This window comes from Notothenia coriiceps, unplaced genomic scaffold (genome assembly GCF_000735185.1).
Source record: "Notothenia coriiceps isolate Sejong01 unplaced genomic scaffold, NC01 NC01_scaffold00000663, whole genome shotgun sequence".
NCBI classification, from domain to species: Eukaryota; Metazoa; Chordata; class Actinopteri; order Perciformes; family Nototheniidae; genus Notothenia; species Notothenia coriiceps.
The window spans coordinates 15,158-33,924 of NW_011333364.1; the positions used below are offsets into that span (position 1 = coordinate 15,158).

Here is an 18,767-nt window from a genome sequence, read left to right on the forward strand (position 1 = left end):
GATGGCACAACCGCAGATCTGTTTCACAAACTTCTCGGCAGTTGACTAGCATCCAGAGTCCCACTTTTCCACAAAAATGTTCAGGTTCTTCAGCCTGTGTCCAACAGGAGCCTCGATTCTTTGCCAAACTACCCACTTCCTGTTTGAAATACTGGGTGTTGGCAGTTAAAAGTGTATTTTCTATCATTTAAAAACAGCAGCAGGAACAAGAAACCTGACAAAGAGGCTCCCGTTGGACCTAACACACTTCTGCTTTAGGTCACGCTGCTATCATTAGCACTGACTTCACACACGTCCTCTTCACACACACTTCGACCCAACCCTAGAGCGGCAAACATCCCTGCGCCCTGACTCTGGGAGACCCCTAGCAGTGCCCCCGCGGCGGCCATGTTGTTCACACCGTTGCAGATGCTTCCTGTTGCTGGCGACAGAACACTGTTGGAAAAATGCTGAGAAGAAACCGACACGCCTCCTCTCCCTCCCCCTCCTCCCAGAACCCCGCCCTGTCCTCCCTCACCTGCAGACAGGAGGAGGTGAGGAGAGGACATCAGATCGTGCCCATCCTCCCCTCCCACTCTTCTCCCTCCCTCGCCGCCGCTCCCTCCCTCGCCGCCCTCCCCCGCCGCGCCGCGCCTCTCGCAGTGTGAGCGGTGCCTCATGAAGCTGTCGCGCCACATGAACTTCTTTCCGCAGCCGAGGCAGTCGTACGGCTTGAGGCCCGTGTGCGTCTTCATGTGCTCCGTCAGGTGATGCTTCATCTTGAACTTCTTGGCACAGACGGGGCAGTGGAAGGGCCTCAGGTCCAGGTGCATGTTGATGTGGCGGTCCCTCATGCTCTTGTGGGTGAAGGTCTTACCGCAGTGGCACATAAACACTTTCCCAGAACCCCCGGTGGTGCTGTTACTGCCGCCACCTCCACCTCCCATCCCCCCACAGTCCATGCCGTCGACTCCTAGGCCGCCTTGCACTGACAAATGGACTGCGCCGTGCTCCAGACTGGGCCCTTTGAAAGAGGCTCCTCCCATCATACCGCCTGCCATCCCCAGGGGAGGGGGGGCCCCGTCCAGAGAGAGCCCGGAGGCCTGGCTGTAGAGGAGGATCTGGTTCCCCTGCATGTCCAGGGGGAAGAGCTGGGCCCGGGCCGAGGCTGCAGACTGGACCTGGCCCAGCAGTGCCGACACGGCTCGGTTAGCGCTCTGGCTCTGACCCGCCGCGCTGTCATGGAGGTGCTGAGCCAGAGTCTGGTCCATTAAACTGCCTTCAAACTTGAGGTAGTCCTCTGAAGACTGGCAGTAGTCCACCTGGGGGACACAAGGAGAACGGGGAGTTGAACCTGTCTAAATGCATAGATTTTGCATGTTTCAAACTTAGACTCAGAATTCATCTCCAGTGTTTAAAAGACTTCTCTAACACCTGAAAGTTGGACACTCAGTGCAGGGCAAGTCTTATATGCTGCATTCATCCATAAAGGTTTATAAAAAATAAAGTTCAGATGCAGAGAGAAGCTGTTTTAACCTCTATGTGTGCAATTTGAAACGTTGGCGCCCCTTAATGGTGGCAAATGAACTCCCAAACATTTTTTTTACAAATAGAAATGGAATTACTTCATGAATCTCTTCACAATGTGCCTTTAGAGTGACTTCAGCTCACCTGTGAGTCCATGTCGCTCCCTGCTCTGGCTGGCAGGTCGGCTGAAAGGCTCCTAACGTTGGAGATGTTGAAGTTGCCTCTCTCCCTCTCTCGGGCCAGCTCCATCTCCCTCTCCTCCTCGTCCTCCTCGTCTTCTCCCCCCTCCTCCCCGGACACCACGATGAGGTCGTCGTCCTCCATGCGTTCGGTCTTCACCACCACCCACTGTTTGCGAGGCATGATGCTGGGCTGGCTGTAGGCAGGACGCCTCAGCAGGTGATCCCCGTCCTGTCAGAGATAATGCTTGTTATAAACAGTTAGGGAAAGCTAGTCATGTTGTCAATGAAAACCTAGCATTATTATCATTTACAATCAAAAGGATGAGGGAAAAGATGCTTGACTACCATGGAGTCTTCCAAAAGTGTTTTATTGAACTTACAGTTTTCATTTAAAAAAAGGACCCTAATCCCATTTTAATAATTATAAATAACAATGCTACATTTGGTTAAGACCAATATTAAAAGTTGAGCTCCCGATGGCCCTTAATTCCTTTTTGCAATAGTACGATTAACATCAAAATTATTTAAAAAATACATTAGGTCTTTCTATATATGACATTTTCTAGATACCATCTTTGAAAAAATATATTGAATGGGACAATAAAACATGCTCCATACAATAAAACCATGTTCCTCTTTAGATAGTGCTCCATGACTGTGAGTCCAAAACAAACCATATTCATCTGTTCAACAAAGATGAAAATACTGTTTATCAACATCAACTGTTGACAGACAAAATGTTAAAGGTCACCTTATTACTTTTTTATGTCTTTTAAACACAAATATGTCCCCCCAGTGTGTTAAGGGATTCGCTTAGTGTCAGGAAAAAAGATTGTCTCTTTTTATCCTGATCCACCTGTTTATAAAACCTGTCCGAAAATAAGCTAATCATGTTTGGCCACGTTGTGACATCACAACTGTTTTTTTGTATTGGGCAACCATTAGCCAATAGCCAATAACCAAACGGTAACCTTATCACCTGAATCTCCTCCTAGAGCACCAATGTATTTTTTTAACCAATGACTTTCCAAAGGGGCATGTGCAGCGGCAGCTAATTAGCATTTAAAGCAACAGATACAGAATCAGCACTTTTGAAACAGGGTTGAAACAGAGGGGCATGCTACGATGCATGATCTGTATCGAGGCAAACACTTCAGAGACATGTCCTGTATGTATCTGAGACCTATAATATTGTTGAAAAAGAGTATAGGGGACCTTTAAAAGTGAAGTCCTATGAAGCGCCCCCCAAATAAAATGTATTATTATTAAGTCCATTTTTTTCAACTGCTGAAGACTGAAAATATGACTTCCTTTTTTTCCAAAATAAGAGCTTTCCAGATAAACTTCAAGGTGCCTCACCTGATAGGAAGACACGCCAAAGCTGTCACTGACCCCGACCTCCTGCTCCGACACTGAGCTCATCTTCTTCCTCCTCCCGCTGCCTCCTCCTCTTCCTCTCTTCCTTTGGTGGTACATCACCTCCTCCTCTTCATCCTCTAAGTCATCCTCCTCTTCCTCAATAAGGAAGGCTTCCTCTCCTCCTGATGGGGTGCAGTAGCTGGGGGTGTTGCTGGCCCCGCCTCGGTCAGCTGAGGCCCCGGCTGCGGCTGCCCCGCCCCCGTCTCTGGGGCTGAAGTAGTTGGTGCTGCTGGGGGACTGACTCTCACTCACTGACGGGCGGCTGGGGGGGAGGGAGGCACGCTGCGGCTCTTTGGACCCCACCACCTGCGGGACTCCATCGCCCACATCACCATCACTACCAGCTCTGTTACCCCCGCCTGCCATACCCTCACCATTGCTGCTGCTGCATCCGAGGTTAGCGAACCCTCCACCTCCTCCTCCAACACTGACCCCGTCCTGCACACCTCCTCCTCCTCCTCCTCCTGCACCCCCTCCTCCCCCTCCGCCCGCTGCTGCCCGGCCCTCCCTCAGCAGCTCGGTGCATTTGTCCACGATGTGCCACATCTGCAGGACGCTGCCCACCGTCAGGTAATTGACGATGTCGTCGCGCAGCATGCGGAGCTCCCCGGTGTAGGCGCAGCTCAGAACGCTCTCAAATGCCAGCGGGTCCATCACAGCCGGGATGGAGACTGTGGACATATTCTTCAGGAGCACCTGGTGGTGGGGGGGATACATCACAATACTTTAAAGGGGCCCCATTGTGCTTTTTTGGGTTTCTCTTTCCTGAAGTGCGTTATCTAGGTATTTGTGAATGTAAATGATCTGCACAGACTAAAATCCTAAAGATCCCTCCAGAGGGAGTTTCTCTCCCCACCCCCCGCCTGAAACACCTCCATTGGACTTCTTTGTTTACTTCCGTTACATAATTACATCAATATGTAACATCCAGTTCTATTGGCTAGCACTCCAACACATTTTACGTGATAGGCTAAGGGGCATCTCTAAGCGGTTGACCAATCACAACAGAGCCAGCCAGCTAACCAATCAGAGCAGACTGGGCTCTGGTTTCAGACAGAGGGTGAAAAGAGGAGCTGCAGAACAGGCAGTATGAGGGAAATAAAGAGCTTTTTGAACATTAAAGCGTGGAGACATCTCACAGTGGAGGCACACAATACAAATATGAACCTGGCAATGAGGATGATAGGTCCCTGGAATTCATTTGTGTAGGGTTTGTCCTGCCTCTCCCACACCTCCTCCCAACAGCTTACTTCTCCAATTTCTTCTTTTTAGAGTTATCGTGATGGGAAATGAATCCTTTCAAATTGATGTTATTTATATAATCAGGAGAATGTTCAGCTATGCTGTCAACTTTAGAAAAGCCATGCCACATATATACTATTAGAGTATGGCCCATATGGCTTTACAAAACAAATCTCTTTAATGTCAAATGTTTCTTGCACCACTACTTTCAATGTGCATGCATCACATGGAGTTCTTCAGGCTGTTTCTGAATGACCATTTGTTTAATGATTAATTATTGCGTTCTTGGCAACATTAAGCATTTCATCTTAACCGGCATTCTATTTAATTAAGTCTCTGTTCCTTTAATTGTTTTAAAAAAAAAATGTTTTTGAGCAGCATGTCCTGTTATAAACGTTCCCAGTACAGTATATCCAAAAAGGCTAATCAAGTCAAATATTTCCCTTTGAATCATTAGTCATATCAATTTTCTTTGAATCCTTCTATGCTAAATCAGGCTAAACCAAACTGCCAGTATGTATACATGCTTAGAAACAGGGAGGATGCATGCCTTTGAATCTCATTATTTGGCACATTTCCTACATGGTGCAGATCAGAAATGAATGAGTATGACTCCATGTAGCTTTGATGTGTTTATTCTGACCAGATATCATCAGCAGCTTAATCTCCCACCTGGTCATGGAAGTATGGTGAGGAGGCGGCCAGCACGCAGCGGTGGGCTTTGAACACGTGACCCTGGACGTGGATGGAGAGGTCACAGAGCTGGCCGTCCTCTCTCTGCTGGTTCAGGCTGCCCAGCACCGAGCCCTGAGCGCTGGGGAAGCACACCTGCACCACCGGGCCAGATGTGTCTCTGGGGGCGGAGCTGCTGCTGCTGCTGCTGCTGCTGCCCACCTCCACGGGCAGGGACTGCATCTGGGGGGCAGGAACACTGTCATGACTGCCAGTTTAAACTTGTTTTTTTAGATTTGGTTTGATTGTTTCCTTTTTTTTTTTACTGCTGGACAGTTTATACTATTATCTTGATAATACCATAGGCTTGATGTCAGGATGTGAGATTAAAAAGGTGTCAAATTGATCAGAGGACTTTCTAAAAATCCAGATATGTGTGAATAACCTGTGTAAATGTCATATGACTGCCATTCTCAACCCATTTTCATTTAAACCCAGAATTAATAAAGCGAGATACTCACAATTTATTTGGTATTTTTGGATTGAACTAGTGTGATATGAAGAAAAAACAATCCAACAATAAAATCTGCATTCATTACAGTGAGAAGGTTCAATATTTATTAAAATAATGAATATGATAATAATGATTTTCCTTAGTGTTTGATCGATCTAGTAATACTTTATTCTATAGAAAATCTGGAAACATAAACATTTCTGACTTAGTTTCACGCAGATTAAAGGAACATCTTTTAACAATGTCTTGTTTTGTCGGACTGACAGTCCAAAACATAAAAGTATTTAGTATAAAATGATATAAAACATGACTAGAAAATGACTCGAAACATATCATTAGTTAATCTTCAATAACTGCTGATTAATGTTCTGTCAATCCACTGCTTGTTGTTAAACTAGTTTCTGGTGCTGTTAAATAAATTGCATATTCAAGTCTTTTAATACAACTTTCTTCTTGAAATATTGGAGTGGACCAAAAGAAACAACAGTATAAATAATGCAAATGATTCAACACTTCCGCAATCTGTATATTCTAAAATGACTTAAATTGAATCAACACCATTCTACAAATCGTTATAGATGTCACAACTGTTGAATTACAGTGCCCTAATGTAGCTTGCAACTGGTGGTCGGTTAAACCTTACTTTAACACTCAGATACAAGCCCATTGGTAAAGTCAACAAGTACAGAAGTTGCCCTTTTAAGCAAACATAAGGCAGTAATCTTAATCTAAACACTTACATTTGAACAATCACCCTTCAAATTGATAGCTCAAAATACCCACATTCAGGTTATTATCTAAAACTCAGCATTATTTCTCAACCTGACTAATTCTCAAACAGTAAAAGGACTCCCAGATTAGTTCTGCAGTTAAGAGTGTCATCCTTGATCACATCATTTATAGCAGATTTTAAATGCAGAGTAGACAGTGGCCAATCAAGGAAGCCTCATAATTTACCCAGAACACACTGCAAATTAGTCCTACTTGAGACAGAAGAAGTGCAGCCCTAACCTTAAGTGTCAATTTGAAGTGTCTTTGTTAAAGCTCAGAAACAGAGTGTCTTTGTGCAGCAAGCCTCTGCTGCACATTGTTTATTAGCAGCTTAGTTATATATGCATTTGTATTGTATGGCATGTGAGTTAAATCAGGCAGCACCATTGTAGATTTGAACTGATTGCACTTTGAGAACACAATGACAATTATAAAAAAAACTCAGATCAACAGTGTCATTATGTACTTCACAGAGAACAAGAACACATCACGTGATTCATTACTGAACAGGAACTGCCCACATCACATATATGACCCACACGCCACTTTGTTATTGTGTTATTTTTAGTTCATGGGGGAAATCAACAGCTGGAGTTAAAAAAAAAAACACTTTTTAGTAACGGACAAGCTACAGAAGAAGAGCTGCGGGTCTGAAATGAAAGCTGGCTTTGCTGTGAAAATGTTAGTCTGCTGGCTGTGTCTCCAGACAGCAGACTAACAGTTGCACTCTTATCATACAGATGTGACGTTAGCCTGCTAGCTAGCAGGCGGCTGGCTACAGAAAACATGAGCCGCAGCGGACATTAAACTCACCGTTTCTAGTTGACACTGCCGCCTTCAGAAGTACAGTCTCTGTCCGAGCGGACGGCAGGGTGTCCTGCCGGTTTATCCAGGCCCTGAAGTTTGGGGACCATTTTTATCAAATGTTCTTCCCATCTGAGCTCTCCTGCAGCGGCAGACAGACAGCGACGCGTCGCCTTTAAAAGGATTCCAGACAGACGAGCCAGACTTCAGCCGACAGAAAATACATCCAATAAACAATGGAAAATAAACATTGGAATACAGCGTCAAAGTGTAAAACAGTAATGGAAGAAAGCTAAAGATTATTTAAAATAGTGAGTAAAAACTGTAATGTGATGAATATACCCACAATGCCAATATGCTGTATAATATGTAAATTTCATTTCCATAATATTTTTTCCATCTAGTGTTCAAATGACAAACATACAAGAAATAATGTAACGTAAAGTATTTAAATAACTAAAGTGCATCTATGAAGTCAAAAAACGGCATTGGTCATGACAAACTTCTCAAAACCTATTCATTTTGTGATTCAGAGTTGGGTAAGCACATGGTAAGCACTAGCCAAAAGGCAACCAGCAAGAGGACCTACGATACGATATTACTTTATTTGTCAGATCAAGTCTGAAATTTGACTTGCGTCACAGCAGCTCCATGTCCAACATCAAAAGACAAATATCCAGACACAATACATGAAACACAAACAACATTTAACATAACAGCACAATCAGTGAGAGAAAACATGCTCAAAGAGCCTTCAGCGTACATTTGATCTGGGATTTAGCTCTGTATTTACTGTGAGGATTGACTGATGTACAAAGGATGTCTTTATTAGATCATGTGGTTAGAGAGATAGAAATCCACAATATCAGCAATGACAGTATTGGTTTGACAAAATAAACTTTTATTTGTGCAAGTTATAAGAGCAGCTCTACATATAACGGGCACAAAAGAATATAGGTAATTTAAGTTCATAAAAAAATCACCATCTAAAAACATGCGTATGTACACATGTGCACAATGTGTAAGCATAGAAAACAATTATAAACATTTAAATCTGGCAACATAATGATTAAAATATAAGAAAAGAGCTTGTTTTTTTGTTTTTTTAAAGCGTTTGGTCTATTTTTTGTTGGCACTTGCCGTTCCGATTACACAGTCGTTCACCTGCGAAGAGAGAGAACGCAACAAAATAAATCACATGTCAAAATCAGTCGCAGTTATGACACAATTATAAAAATGTCTGTAAGTGTTCCATGTGAAGTAATGACTGCCAAATAAAACTCCATATTGAATAACTAAAAGCATTTTTATTTGCAAAAGACTCCCTGTATACTTTTTATATATAAAGTATTTATTTGATCCTCTTTTCTTCCTTATTCTTATCCCTATTTAATTTCTCTCTTTATATTACAATACTTTACTTGCTTTTATTTTTGTCTCTTTGTATTCCCACACTTTTCTTAAATTATTTCACGTAAAATATCCCCATTTTTATTTACTCGTTTAATAACTTCACTTTACACATTTGTTTCCCTTTTCTTTTCATGGTTACAAATGAATTTCAAGAGTAATTTTGTTAAAACAAGATTTCTTTCAAAAATATTGGAAAAAAAGCTCAGATACATTTTGGTCTATTCAAGAACTACTGTATTTTCATTTATCTTAAACAATTATCAAATAACTTGGAGAACATGCTGATGACAAAACCGTATAAGACAACATGGGTTCCTCAGAACATTTCTTACATACCCTAAAAAATGTATTTGATCTAGAGTTACACATCAGAGCATTAATATAGTGAAGTTGTGCATTAAGACATTAACCAGCCATATTTGACACGTACCTTGCTGGCAAACCTCAGCGAGTTGAGCGTTTCCCCAAAGCTGTCCGGCTCTGGGGAAATGTTCACAAACATCAAGCTGAGATGAGAAAAAGACAAAAAACATTGTTAGAATAAAATAACTCATAATGGACTCCTTTCCAATTTGAAAACCAGCAAACCATTACCAAAGATGATAAAGTCATAATTATTCTGCTCAGCCAAGCTCTAAATGTTGACAAGTGATAGCAGAGAGAAGCCTACTGCCTAGAGCTTGAGTGACACAACCAAAACAGACAGCCAGCTATTCTGTTGAAAAACCCACGTTTTGCTGTTCCCTCCCAAGCAGCCCTGCAGGAGGTACGTCAGCTTGGAGTTCCTGTATGGCACGTGAATGTCCTGGAACACAAACAGAATGAATGGATGTCACAGGCAGAATGGATACTGAATGGTAGTATTTAGATGTAGGGTCTAAATAAACCATTAATCCAAGGCTTTACGGACTCATAAGATAAACCGCAGCCTCTCTGAAGTCCTGCATACAGACCTTGTTGGCCAGAGCCGTGATGACGATGCCCAGGTTGGACAGGGAGCTGTTGATTGCCGTCATCTCCTTAAAGCGCTCGCCCTGAGACTGGCTCTTCAGCAAGCGCTCACTGCCAGCCAAGTCCACCAGACACAGAGTGGCTGCACACACATAATCAAACACATTACATTTTTTATTTAAGAAACATTTAACAAAATGTAATATACTTTAAAGGTCCCATGTCATGGCCATTTCCACTGATCATAATTCCATTGTTGAGGTCCACTAGAATAGATTTATATTGTGCAATTTTCCAAAATCACTTTGGTTTCTCATACAGCATCTCTGTAAACTATGTGTATTCACTAAATTTCACTGTGCCTTTAACGGCTCATTGTAGCTCCAATAGCTCCAGCCCCCACCCTCCCTGTGAGCACAGTGTGCTCTGATTGATTGGGACGTTGTGAATCGCGCTGAGCTCCGTGGAGGTGTGGTTTCCTTGTTTAGCGACAGCGAAACACAGCCAAACTCACCCTGAGCACACACAAAGTCACAGCCGAAGTAAAAACAATAAGTGTGGCTTGATATTGAGTAAGAAAAAGGTTGATAAACGCTGTGAGAATGGGTCTGCAGAGAGAATTTCGCCGCGATCNGAGGTCCAGTGGTTCCTAAACTAATGGAGGTTATAAAGGAAGTTTGAAACCTCCTTTCCTTTCATTTGGAGAATTGGAACGGCACGTAACATGGCTGCCACTCACGTACTTCCGGGTCATTTCACTTGGTTAGGAAGGTTCCTAAGCTAAATGGACTATTGGAACGCAACCCTGGTTTTTGCGATCAGAATCAGAATACCTTTATTCGTCCCACAGGGGATACATACAAGAGCTAAAGACAGCTTAATGTTACCTAAAGCATGCATACAAAAAGTATTAAAGATTAAAAAAAATTAAAAATCTGTATTCATTTTCATGATTAAAGACAGGACAGTTTTTATAGACAAATAAACGTTTTACTTTTGCAAATTTAAAGTATAAACGTGAAAAATAACAATACAAAGTGGCCCCAGTAGCGAACTGCCTTCTTGCACACATTACAGTTCGCAAAGTTTTCATTGACAGTTGTGAAATAGCTCCACACAACGCTCCTCTTTCTCTCACGCCATGACGTGACGCCATCATGCGCGTGTGTGTGTCGCACTCGCGAGTCGCTGGCTGCTGCTGTCCTGCCCTGCTGGCTGCTGTCAGTCAGCTTGATAATCGGCGTTCAGGCAGGGAGCGCGCTGCGCGTGCGCGAGCCTCGAGGAGAGGAGGACAGCAGTGGAGACTGGAGAGAGAAGAAAAGAGCGCATTTGTGTTCGTCTGCACTCTGCACATAGTTTTTTGATGAAATTGACGAGTAGAGGAGAGGAAAAAAAGAAGTATAAAAGTATCGATCCTATTGGCTCTAGTATCGATATTTTGAAACGTAACGTAATATCGGAAGTATCGATATTTTGGGATACATACATATTGATTGTCCTGTAATGTCTCAGCAGATGATCTACAACATTGTGTTGATAATTATCAATCCCAAAGGCTGCTCGAATGTTTTTACAACAAAACTAATTGTGTCTGCTAAACTGACTAATTTACTCAATTAATTATTCCTTGACAATAAGTGTGGTTTAAAGTTTGAGATAGAGATATTATAAAATATTTCAGACACTTTGAACTTATGTTTGATCAAAACATTCAAAAATGCATGACATAATAATACGTTATTGTCAGTAGCACACAGTCTTTAGTTGGAAAAATGAAATCAGACAATTGCGTTTTTTTCATCATAAACAATTTTTCGAACTTTATTCTCCTTTAGGGAAGAAACAGTCTGTTCAGATGAGCAAGAGGTGTAATTGTGCATACAGTATGCAAGAGTAGCATAAGAGGGCATAACTGTACTATTATCAGGAGCATCAGTAATAACATTAACAAGAATATTGAGAATCTGTTATTTTTCATAAAAAGTCACAATGAAATACAAGGAGTATACATGAAGACAAGCAGTCGGTTACAGGCTGCCTGCACATTCTGATTGGGTAGAGATAGCGTGTGCACAAAAACATGGCAGCAGTGTCCCAGGTCACAGATCTATAATTTAGTCATTAAACTATACTCTCAGTTTGAAGGAATTCTCATTGGTGAACAAGATTGTTGTTTCAACAATAATCTTGCCTATATTGCTACACATTAAGTATTATAATATTAATTTAGTTAAACCATTTTATGTTACATCCTTATTAGAATAAATATCACCGTGTGCAAAGGGAGAGCAGGGCTTAAAATGCAGGAAATGTTGCGTCGTCAAAAACATCATAATTCGATCAAATGATTTCCGATAGCGTCATCAACTTTTCAAATTATTCCCAAACTTCTCAGGCCTTGAAATTATTTTATTTGGCAGGTTTTTGAAGTTATGATCGATGTGACCTGCGAGGCAGCCAATGGTTTGGCACATGCTAACAAGAGTTCCTTTAGTTTCCATAAATTCTTTACACAGGACATACTTCCCTTTTACAGATGAAAAAAGTATTTTCTATCTACAGCATACTGCAATACCATAATGCCTCAGATTGATAATAATGTGGATACGATTTGAAATAGTTATAATGAAAGTAGTAATAATATGTATGAATAGTTCTATAAAAAAAAAAAAAAGATAACAGTACCTGTCAGCCATTTTTATCACACAATCATTATTTCCCCAACAATTGACTATGTTGTGTTGGGCCTTTTTTTTTTACTACTTTCTTTGAATGGTAACAAAAAGAAAATAATGGGACAAAAACACTCCGTTAGGACTTGTCTCTCTGTTCCCTTCACATTCATGCATCACTATGCTTTCTCTCAGCGTTTGTTCACATGTTTCTCTGTTGGTAGAAAAATACATACATATGATATATAAAAAAAAGTACAATAATGACAAACATAGACATGAAGTACAAGCTTCATCAAGTGCTTTCTCGTTGACCCCTCCCACCAAGAACCGTTTTTCTCTCACTTTGTTGCAGATTTCTCATATTAAGTGCATTCTTAAAGCGGCCCGTCTCTTTTGTTCAATACTTTGGGCTCAGACAAGGAAATGGTTCCTCAACCCCCCCTCATGATTTCTGAAGTGAACACTTCAAGACTCAGCCAAGTTTTAGGCTGATCCAATAAAACACCTCATCATCTTCCTTCTCCAGCCCTTCTTCTGTTGTGGTCTTTTCTCTGGTTCCAATTTAGCGTTCCCGATCCAACCTCGATGTACAGTAAAAGGTGTCATTCATAAGTCATCCACACTTATTCACTAAGTCCTTCCTTACAGTCTTTCTTCTTTGTTTGTCTTGTTTCTCTCCCTTGTTTTGGCTTGAACTAAATAATGCAGAATGTTCAGATTAATGTGATCTGAATGTGCTCAAAATTACACCGTTCCCTGTACCATAAACGTGCAGAGAGAAGTGTCATTTTTAAATGTACAGATATTTTACATCTTCATTGCAAACAATGCAATAAAAAAAAGAGAAGCGACACCAGTGAGCCTCTTTTATCAAAATCCTCAGAGGACTGCTGGTTTCGGATCAGTGTATTAGGTCTGTTTTACAAAAGTCCATTGACTCGTTGAAATTAGATGAAACATGCTTTAGAGAAATTCAGGTCTGGTTTTAATCACCATTTCATTCATAATGATGTAAAAGCCAAACGTGATCTCAGATTAGGTTTTGGTTAAGTTATCACAAACTGAAGTAATGTGGCTTTAGCCTAAATAATAAACTGCTTATATCAGTGTCCAACACCAGCATTTCTACTGAGAGATACTTGGCACAAGTAGGCTCAGGAATCGAGAAGCACATTGTAAAATATCTGTGTTCTAACGAGTAATTTATTATTCTACTCAGCATTAAAGCTTCTTAAAATGAAGGAAAAAATTGCATTGGGATTTAACATAGCCATTTTTCCTGTTAAAGAAGAACTTAATAGTGAATAGAATTAAATTACGTTTTTGATATCAACCTTTTTACACTGCGGACTCAATCAGTAATTCCTCAAAGTGTGAAGACTCGATCTATGAGTTCATGTGCTCCACTTGTATGGCTGAGGTGGAGACGGTGAGGCAGAGGTCTTTGTGTGCCACTGGCAGGTCTGCCACAGAGACCGGTTTGTACTGGATCTCGCTGGCTGACACTGTCTTGTACTGGTGCAGGTCGAACGGGCACTGGACCACAGCCTCGGGGGGCTGCTGGCTCTGCTGGTAGCTGCCTGGTGCTCCAGGGTTAGGGTTCTGGCTGTTGGGGTTCTGGCTGTGGAGCTGGCCCACTCTGCCTGCACCTCCAGCCCCTCTCCCTCTGCCACGGCCCCGGCCCCTGCCCCCCCCCGGTGTGAGGCCCTGGGACTGCTGAGCGGCGAATGTCGCGGCCACTGTTAGCGGGTCGGGGTTGTGCTTCCTCATGTGTTTCATTAGATACGTTTCCTGGAGTTGGAGAGAGAGAAAAGTACAAGACATGACGGCACAGCTATTACAAACCTCCAAGCCTGTAATTCCTGTCAACTCTCTCTTTGGGTAGACCTCAAAATAAGGGCCTTCAAGTTTTAAAAGACACCTCTTACTCTTTATAATTGTCTTCCTTCTGAAAGCACCTGTCCTGAAGTTGTGTGTCTCCTTAACATCACAAGCAAAGCACTGCACGACACTTATCAGGTTCAATATAGTGTTCAAAAAAGGGATTTTTTTCTTTTTGTACAATTAAATATTGTTATTCCTGGATTCTACTGCACTACTTTAGACTGCAAAAACACTTCTGTGATGTAACACCGTACAGTATATACTCATTTGCATTTAATTCATGTATTCTTTGGATGCTACATCATATTTTATTTTATTTGTTCACTTACCTGTATAATGCAACTTATATCTTTTCAAGTTTGGATGTGTACTTATTTGACTTTTTTTATTAAAGTGATTGCCCCCTAACTCAACGTCTATTATTTATTTAGCTTTTTATCTAAACTGTCTACTTTGCTGTAAGAATTTAAATGTCTCTGCTGTGTAACTAATAAAGTTGTTTCTGATTCTGATGTTTTTAATATACCTAGAGCACTTAATGTAGCGGGCCATTTTATGCTGCTGCTAATGTTACTACATTCATTTGACCCATTTGTTTAATGCTTTTCGAAACATTAAGTGTGCATTTCTCTGTCTTTGTATGAATGTGCCTACTAGGACAATCTTCCATCAATCTTGAATAATGATGTATTTTCTTTTGTCATACTGAGGCCAGAGTGTGTGCATTGTGTGAACCACTGAACGTCTGATGTGTGACTGACAGGTCCGAGAGCTCACCGAGGTGTAGGATCGGTTGCAGAGGCCGCAGGAGAACAGCTTGGCGTGCTTCACTGTGTGTGTGGACAGGTGCACCTCCAGGCTGGCTGCATCCGTGTAACCACGGTTACAGTTGTGGCACTTAAACGGCTTGTCTTTGTTGTGCTGCCGACGGTGAGACTGTGGGAAGGGGAATACACTTTAGGAAAATGAATATGTGATTATTTTCAAATACACAGCTTCACAATCTGAGGATGTTTTTCAACATTTATTATTCAAACAGTAGAAAATGTCATTTAAGATGGGCCAAGAACAATATTTACCTTGATCTTGGTTACACTGGAAACATTTATAACCCCTTAAAGACAGATTTATTTTGTTTAATGAAACCTAAATATAAAGTTGACATTCAACTTTTTGGAGCCAATAAAGAGACAGAAAAGGTCTTACAAGGGGACATTTGACCAGATCAGTAGCGTGGATCAAACCTGTGATTTAATTTACCTGTAGGTTGGACAACTGAGTGAAAGCTTTTTCACAGCCTGGATGGTTACACTTGTACGGTCGGTCACCGGTGTGAATCCTGAAAAAACAGTAAAGCAAACCATTAGTTGATTGCAAAACAACTAATACTTTATCACTGCACTTTACAAAAGGAGGTAAGAGTGAACCTCTTGCCTTTCCGTACTGCCCAAAAAGGTAGCTTCTTTTGGTGAGTGGCTTTATAAATGATTATGTCTAAGGATTTGAGAACTTTTGTGGTTATTTGTACCCCATCAATGTTATTCTATAACACTCTACCCGGCCTTACGACTCAAACAGGCAACAAGTGGCAGAACATATCTTCAGACATGCAATTGTGGCATTTATAAAAAATATGCATTCTAAAGTCACCCGAAAAAGAACATAACCATAGGACAGGTCGTTGCTTTAGCCGATCGTTGACCTTTTTAAGCCACTCTTAATGTCTTACTATGCTTTTATTTATTAAAACAACTATTCTGTGACAAAACCGCCTGAAAACAAGGCATACCTCCCCTATAAGATGCTGCGAAACACACAAAAGAAGGCCAAAAAGATGCACACAACCACAATGCCACAACTCTCTGCGCACCTGCTCCCATAAATGCACACATAAATACACAAGCAGACATTGAACCCCCCCCCCCCCCCCCAGTACCGTGTGTGCTGCTGGAGGTGACTGAGCTGCCTGAATGTTTTCTGGCAGTAGGAGCAGGAGTAGGGCTTGGCCCCGGTGTGGATGCGGATGTGCTGGGACAGGTAGCTGGAGTTGGCAAACGACTTGGAGCAGTGGGGGCACTTGTGGGGCTTGGACTCGGTGTGGTTTCTAACACGGGACACCAGGGTTGGAGGGGTGAGGAAGAGAAAGAGAGAGAGAAAAGCGAGAGATTTCTTTAGCTACAGCATGACCAAAGCTCACGTTTAACCAAATCATGCTGTAAAGTGAACAGATTGTGATATCGATTGCGTGGATCATAGATCATTAGAAAGTGTGCTCTTTGTGCTGTGTCTGAGTTGTGAAAACACAGAACAAAAACATACAGCAGGCACAGTCACGCTTTCCTCTCTCTCTCTCTCTCTCTCTCTCTCTCTCTCTCTCTCTCTCTCTCTCTCTCTCTCTCTCTCTCTCTCTCTCTCTCTCTCCCCGTTGGTGTGCTCTGCTTTGAGTGTGTGTACAGTATATCATGTTTGCCAAATGCAAGATGTGTGGCAGGCCAGTGGAGCGCATCTTCCCGTTTAAAATGTAAAATAAAATGGCCTGAAACCCACACAGCCAGAACGTCGCAATAAGGGAAATAAAAATACAAGGCAGGTAATGTCAAAATCATGAGTCATGGCGGCATGAACGGGAGCGGGTGCTTTCATCACTTACATGGTCACAGGTAGTAACATGTAATACAAGTCAAATCCATCTAAATGTTGAGTTAGCAGCTTTATCTGCTTTGTAAATATGATCACGAGGGTGTGTGGAACATATAGGCTGTCTGCAGTCCATTAAAAGAATGAAAAAGGTAATAAGGAACGTGTTTTGTTTCAAATAAAGAATATGCACTTGTTATTTAAATAGACTGACTTTCTATATCTATCTTTCTTTCTATCTTGTCATTTAATAAACATAATCAGTGCCTTTAATCTCCTTACAGTTACTTTGCACTTTCACTGCCTTTTTTTAATTGGGATGTTTTAACTTTACGAGGGGCATAAATGACAGGGAAAGGTCTTTATAAGGTGCCTCAAACAAAAGAGGGATTTGTTTTTATTATTATTGTAAAAGCAAAGGTGGATCCAGATAGAATATAATAGCTAAGAAAAGGCAGCATTCATATGCTACCAAGCCAAACTGATATGTTTTTAATAGTAACTCGCAGTGGTGAAATGTAACTAAGTACCGGTACATCAATTCAAGTACTGTACTTCAGTAAAAAGGTTCCTCCCTTTTTGAGGCAAATGTTGTAAGTTTTACTCAAATACTTTTAATTATTGTACATATTTAGTTACTAGCTACTTTTCAGATTTAGATTTTAATTACAAAATAAAATCAACTAATACATTATTATAAAATATTATAGGTTAAGTTACCCAGTATATATAAAGTATTTGTAATAAACCCCATTTTTACCCAGTGCAACAAGTGATGAACAAAGTAATGCATCAATAACTATAAGCAGCATAATAAAAAAATATATTGTCCTTGAATAGGTCCTTGTGCATGATGAGTACTTTCCTTTTTGGTACTTAAAGTATTTATATTATATATATTAAGTTAACACTGTAGTATTGCTACTTTTACAGAAATAATAAATAATAGAGTACTTATTCCACCACTGTAAGTTAACCTCCTCCAGAGAACAGTGTAGCATGCATCCACCCAGTATGTATTATGCAATGACACAAATGAAATGTGTTTTAGGCTGACTTTTCAAATCTGTCCAGGGACTACAGACGAAAACTTGGCTAACTCTGGCACATTTACAGCAATGTTAATTAATGTGCACTGTCCCTGTTAAATAAATAAATAAAATAAAATTTGACTTGTAAGTGATCAAAGCAATTAATGTCAATTAATGACGAAGCTGGCTTCCTGTCCTGACAATTACCACTTACCAGAAAGGAATTGATCTTAATTGATAAATAAAGTAAAAAAACAAGCTAATAACCGCTATTACATTTGAGCTGGTACACGTGTTGCTCGTTTTGAGGCGTAGAGCTTTTTACGCTGGCAACACTCTCCCAAAAGACCCTGGCACATTCCCAACCCACCACCCTTTCCTTCATCAGTCCCCACACACAGGACCACACTGACACATTCTTTAACAACAGAGACCACATGCAAAGCAGGCACGCACGTGCACGCACACACACACACACACACGCACGCACGCACGCACGCACGCACGCACGCACGCACGCACGCACGCACGCACGCACGCACGCGCGCGCGCGCACACTCAGTCCAGTACCGTGTGTGCTGCTGGAGGTGACTGAGCTGCCTGAATGTTTTCTGGCAGTAGGTGCAGGAGTAGGGCTTGGCCCCACTGTGGATGCGGATGTGCTGGGACAGGTAGCTGGAGTTGGCAAACGACTTGGAGCAGTGGGGGCACTTGTGGGGCTTGGCCTCCGTGTGGGACTTGGAGTGGATCTGCATGTCTGACTTGCTGAAGAACGTCACTGCACACATCCGACACCTGGACAAGTGAGCAGTAACAGAGACAAGGAAGCAGGTTTAATTCAGGGTTGGTGTAGGCTTAAAAATCAGTGATGCAAACACAGGTATGGGGAAAAAAGAGAGAACTATTCGAAGCAGAAAAAAAACAGCATATACCATCTGACAAAGGCCTGTGCTATAATGCTTCAATTAACTGGCTATTCTTTATAATATACTCAGATCAATAGGAGACAGAGATGTTAAGTTATAAATCAAGGGTTTTTATTATTATTTACAGCAGGGGTGGGGAT

At 41.6% G+C, this 18,767-nt stretch overlaps 2 protein-coding genes across 2 annotated transcripts in view; both read right to left on the bottom strand.

The window, feature by feature from the left end:
* Window positions 1-254: 254 nt before the first annotated feature.
* Window positions 255-7,626, bottom strand: zbtb22b (zinc finger and BTB domain containing 22b). Its single transcript, XM_010783338.1, has 6 exons — window positions 7,120-7,626; window positions 5,022-5,264; window positions 3,536-3,803; window positions 3,048-3,310; window positions 1,651-1,917; window positions 255-1,301 (listed from the first exon to the last, which is right to left on the bottom strand). The coding sequence occupies exons 2-6, from the start codon at window positions 5,262-5,264 to the stop codon at window positions 255-257; spliced, it is 2,088 nt and encodes a 695-aa protein (XP_010781640.1). The 5' UTR covers window positions 7,120-7,626.
* A 584-nt stretch (window positions 7,627-8,210) lies between these two features.
* The window catches only part of kifc1 (kinesin family member C1), a 17,548-nt gene continuing 6,991 nt past the window's right edge, over window positions 8,211-18,767 (bottom strand). The window contains exons 14-17 of the mRNA XM_010783318.1: window positions 9,477-9,616; window positions 9,255-9,328; window positions 8,954-9,029; window positions 8,211-8,274 (exon numbers count right to left, since the gene is read on the bottom strand). Of these exons, the coding sequence (XP_010781620.1) occupies window positions 8,230-8,274; window positions 8,954-9,029; window positions 9,255-9,328; window positions 9,477-9,616 (335 nt within the window). The 3' untranslated portion in view covers window positions 8,211-8,229. The remainder of the gene's footprint in view (window positions 8,275-8,953; window positions 9,030-9,254; window positions 9,329-9,476; window positions 9,617-18,767) is intronic.

Coding starts and splice junctions, on each gene's coding strand:
- zbtb22b (XM_010783338.1), bottom strand. CDS start 5,264: ATGCAGTCCCTGCCCGTGGAGGTGGGCAGCAGCAGCAGCAGCAGCAGC. Junction 3,804..5,021: donor CACCATACTTCCATGACCAG/GTGGGAGATTAA, acceptor CCCCACCACCAG/GTGCTCCTGAAGAATATGTC. Junction 1,302..1,650: donor GGAGCGACATGGACTCACAG/GTGAGCTGAAGT, acceptor TGTGTCCCCCAG/GTGGACTACTGCCAGTCTTC.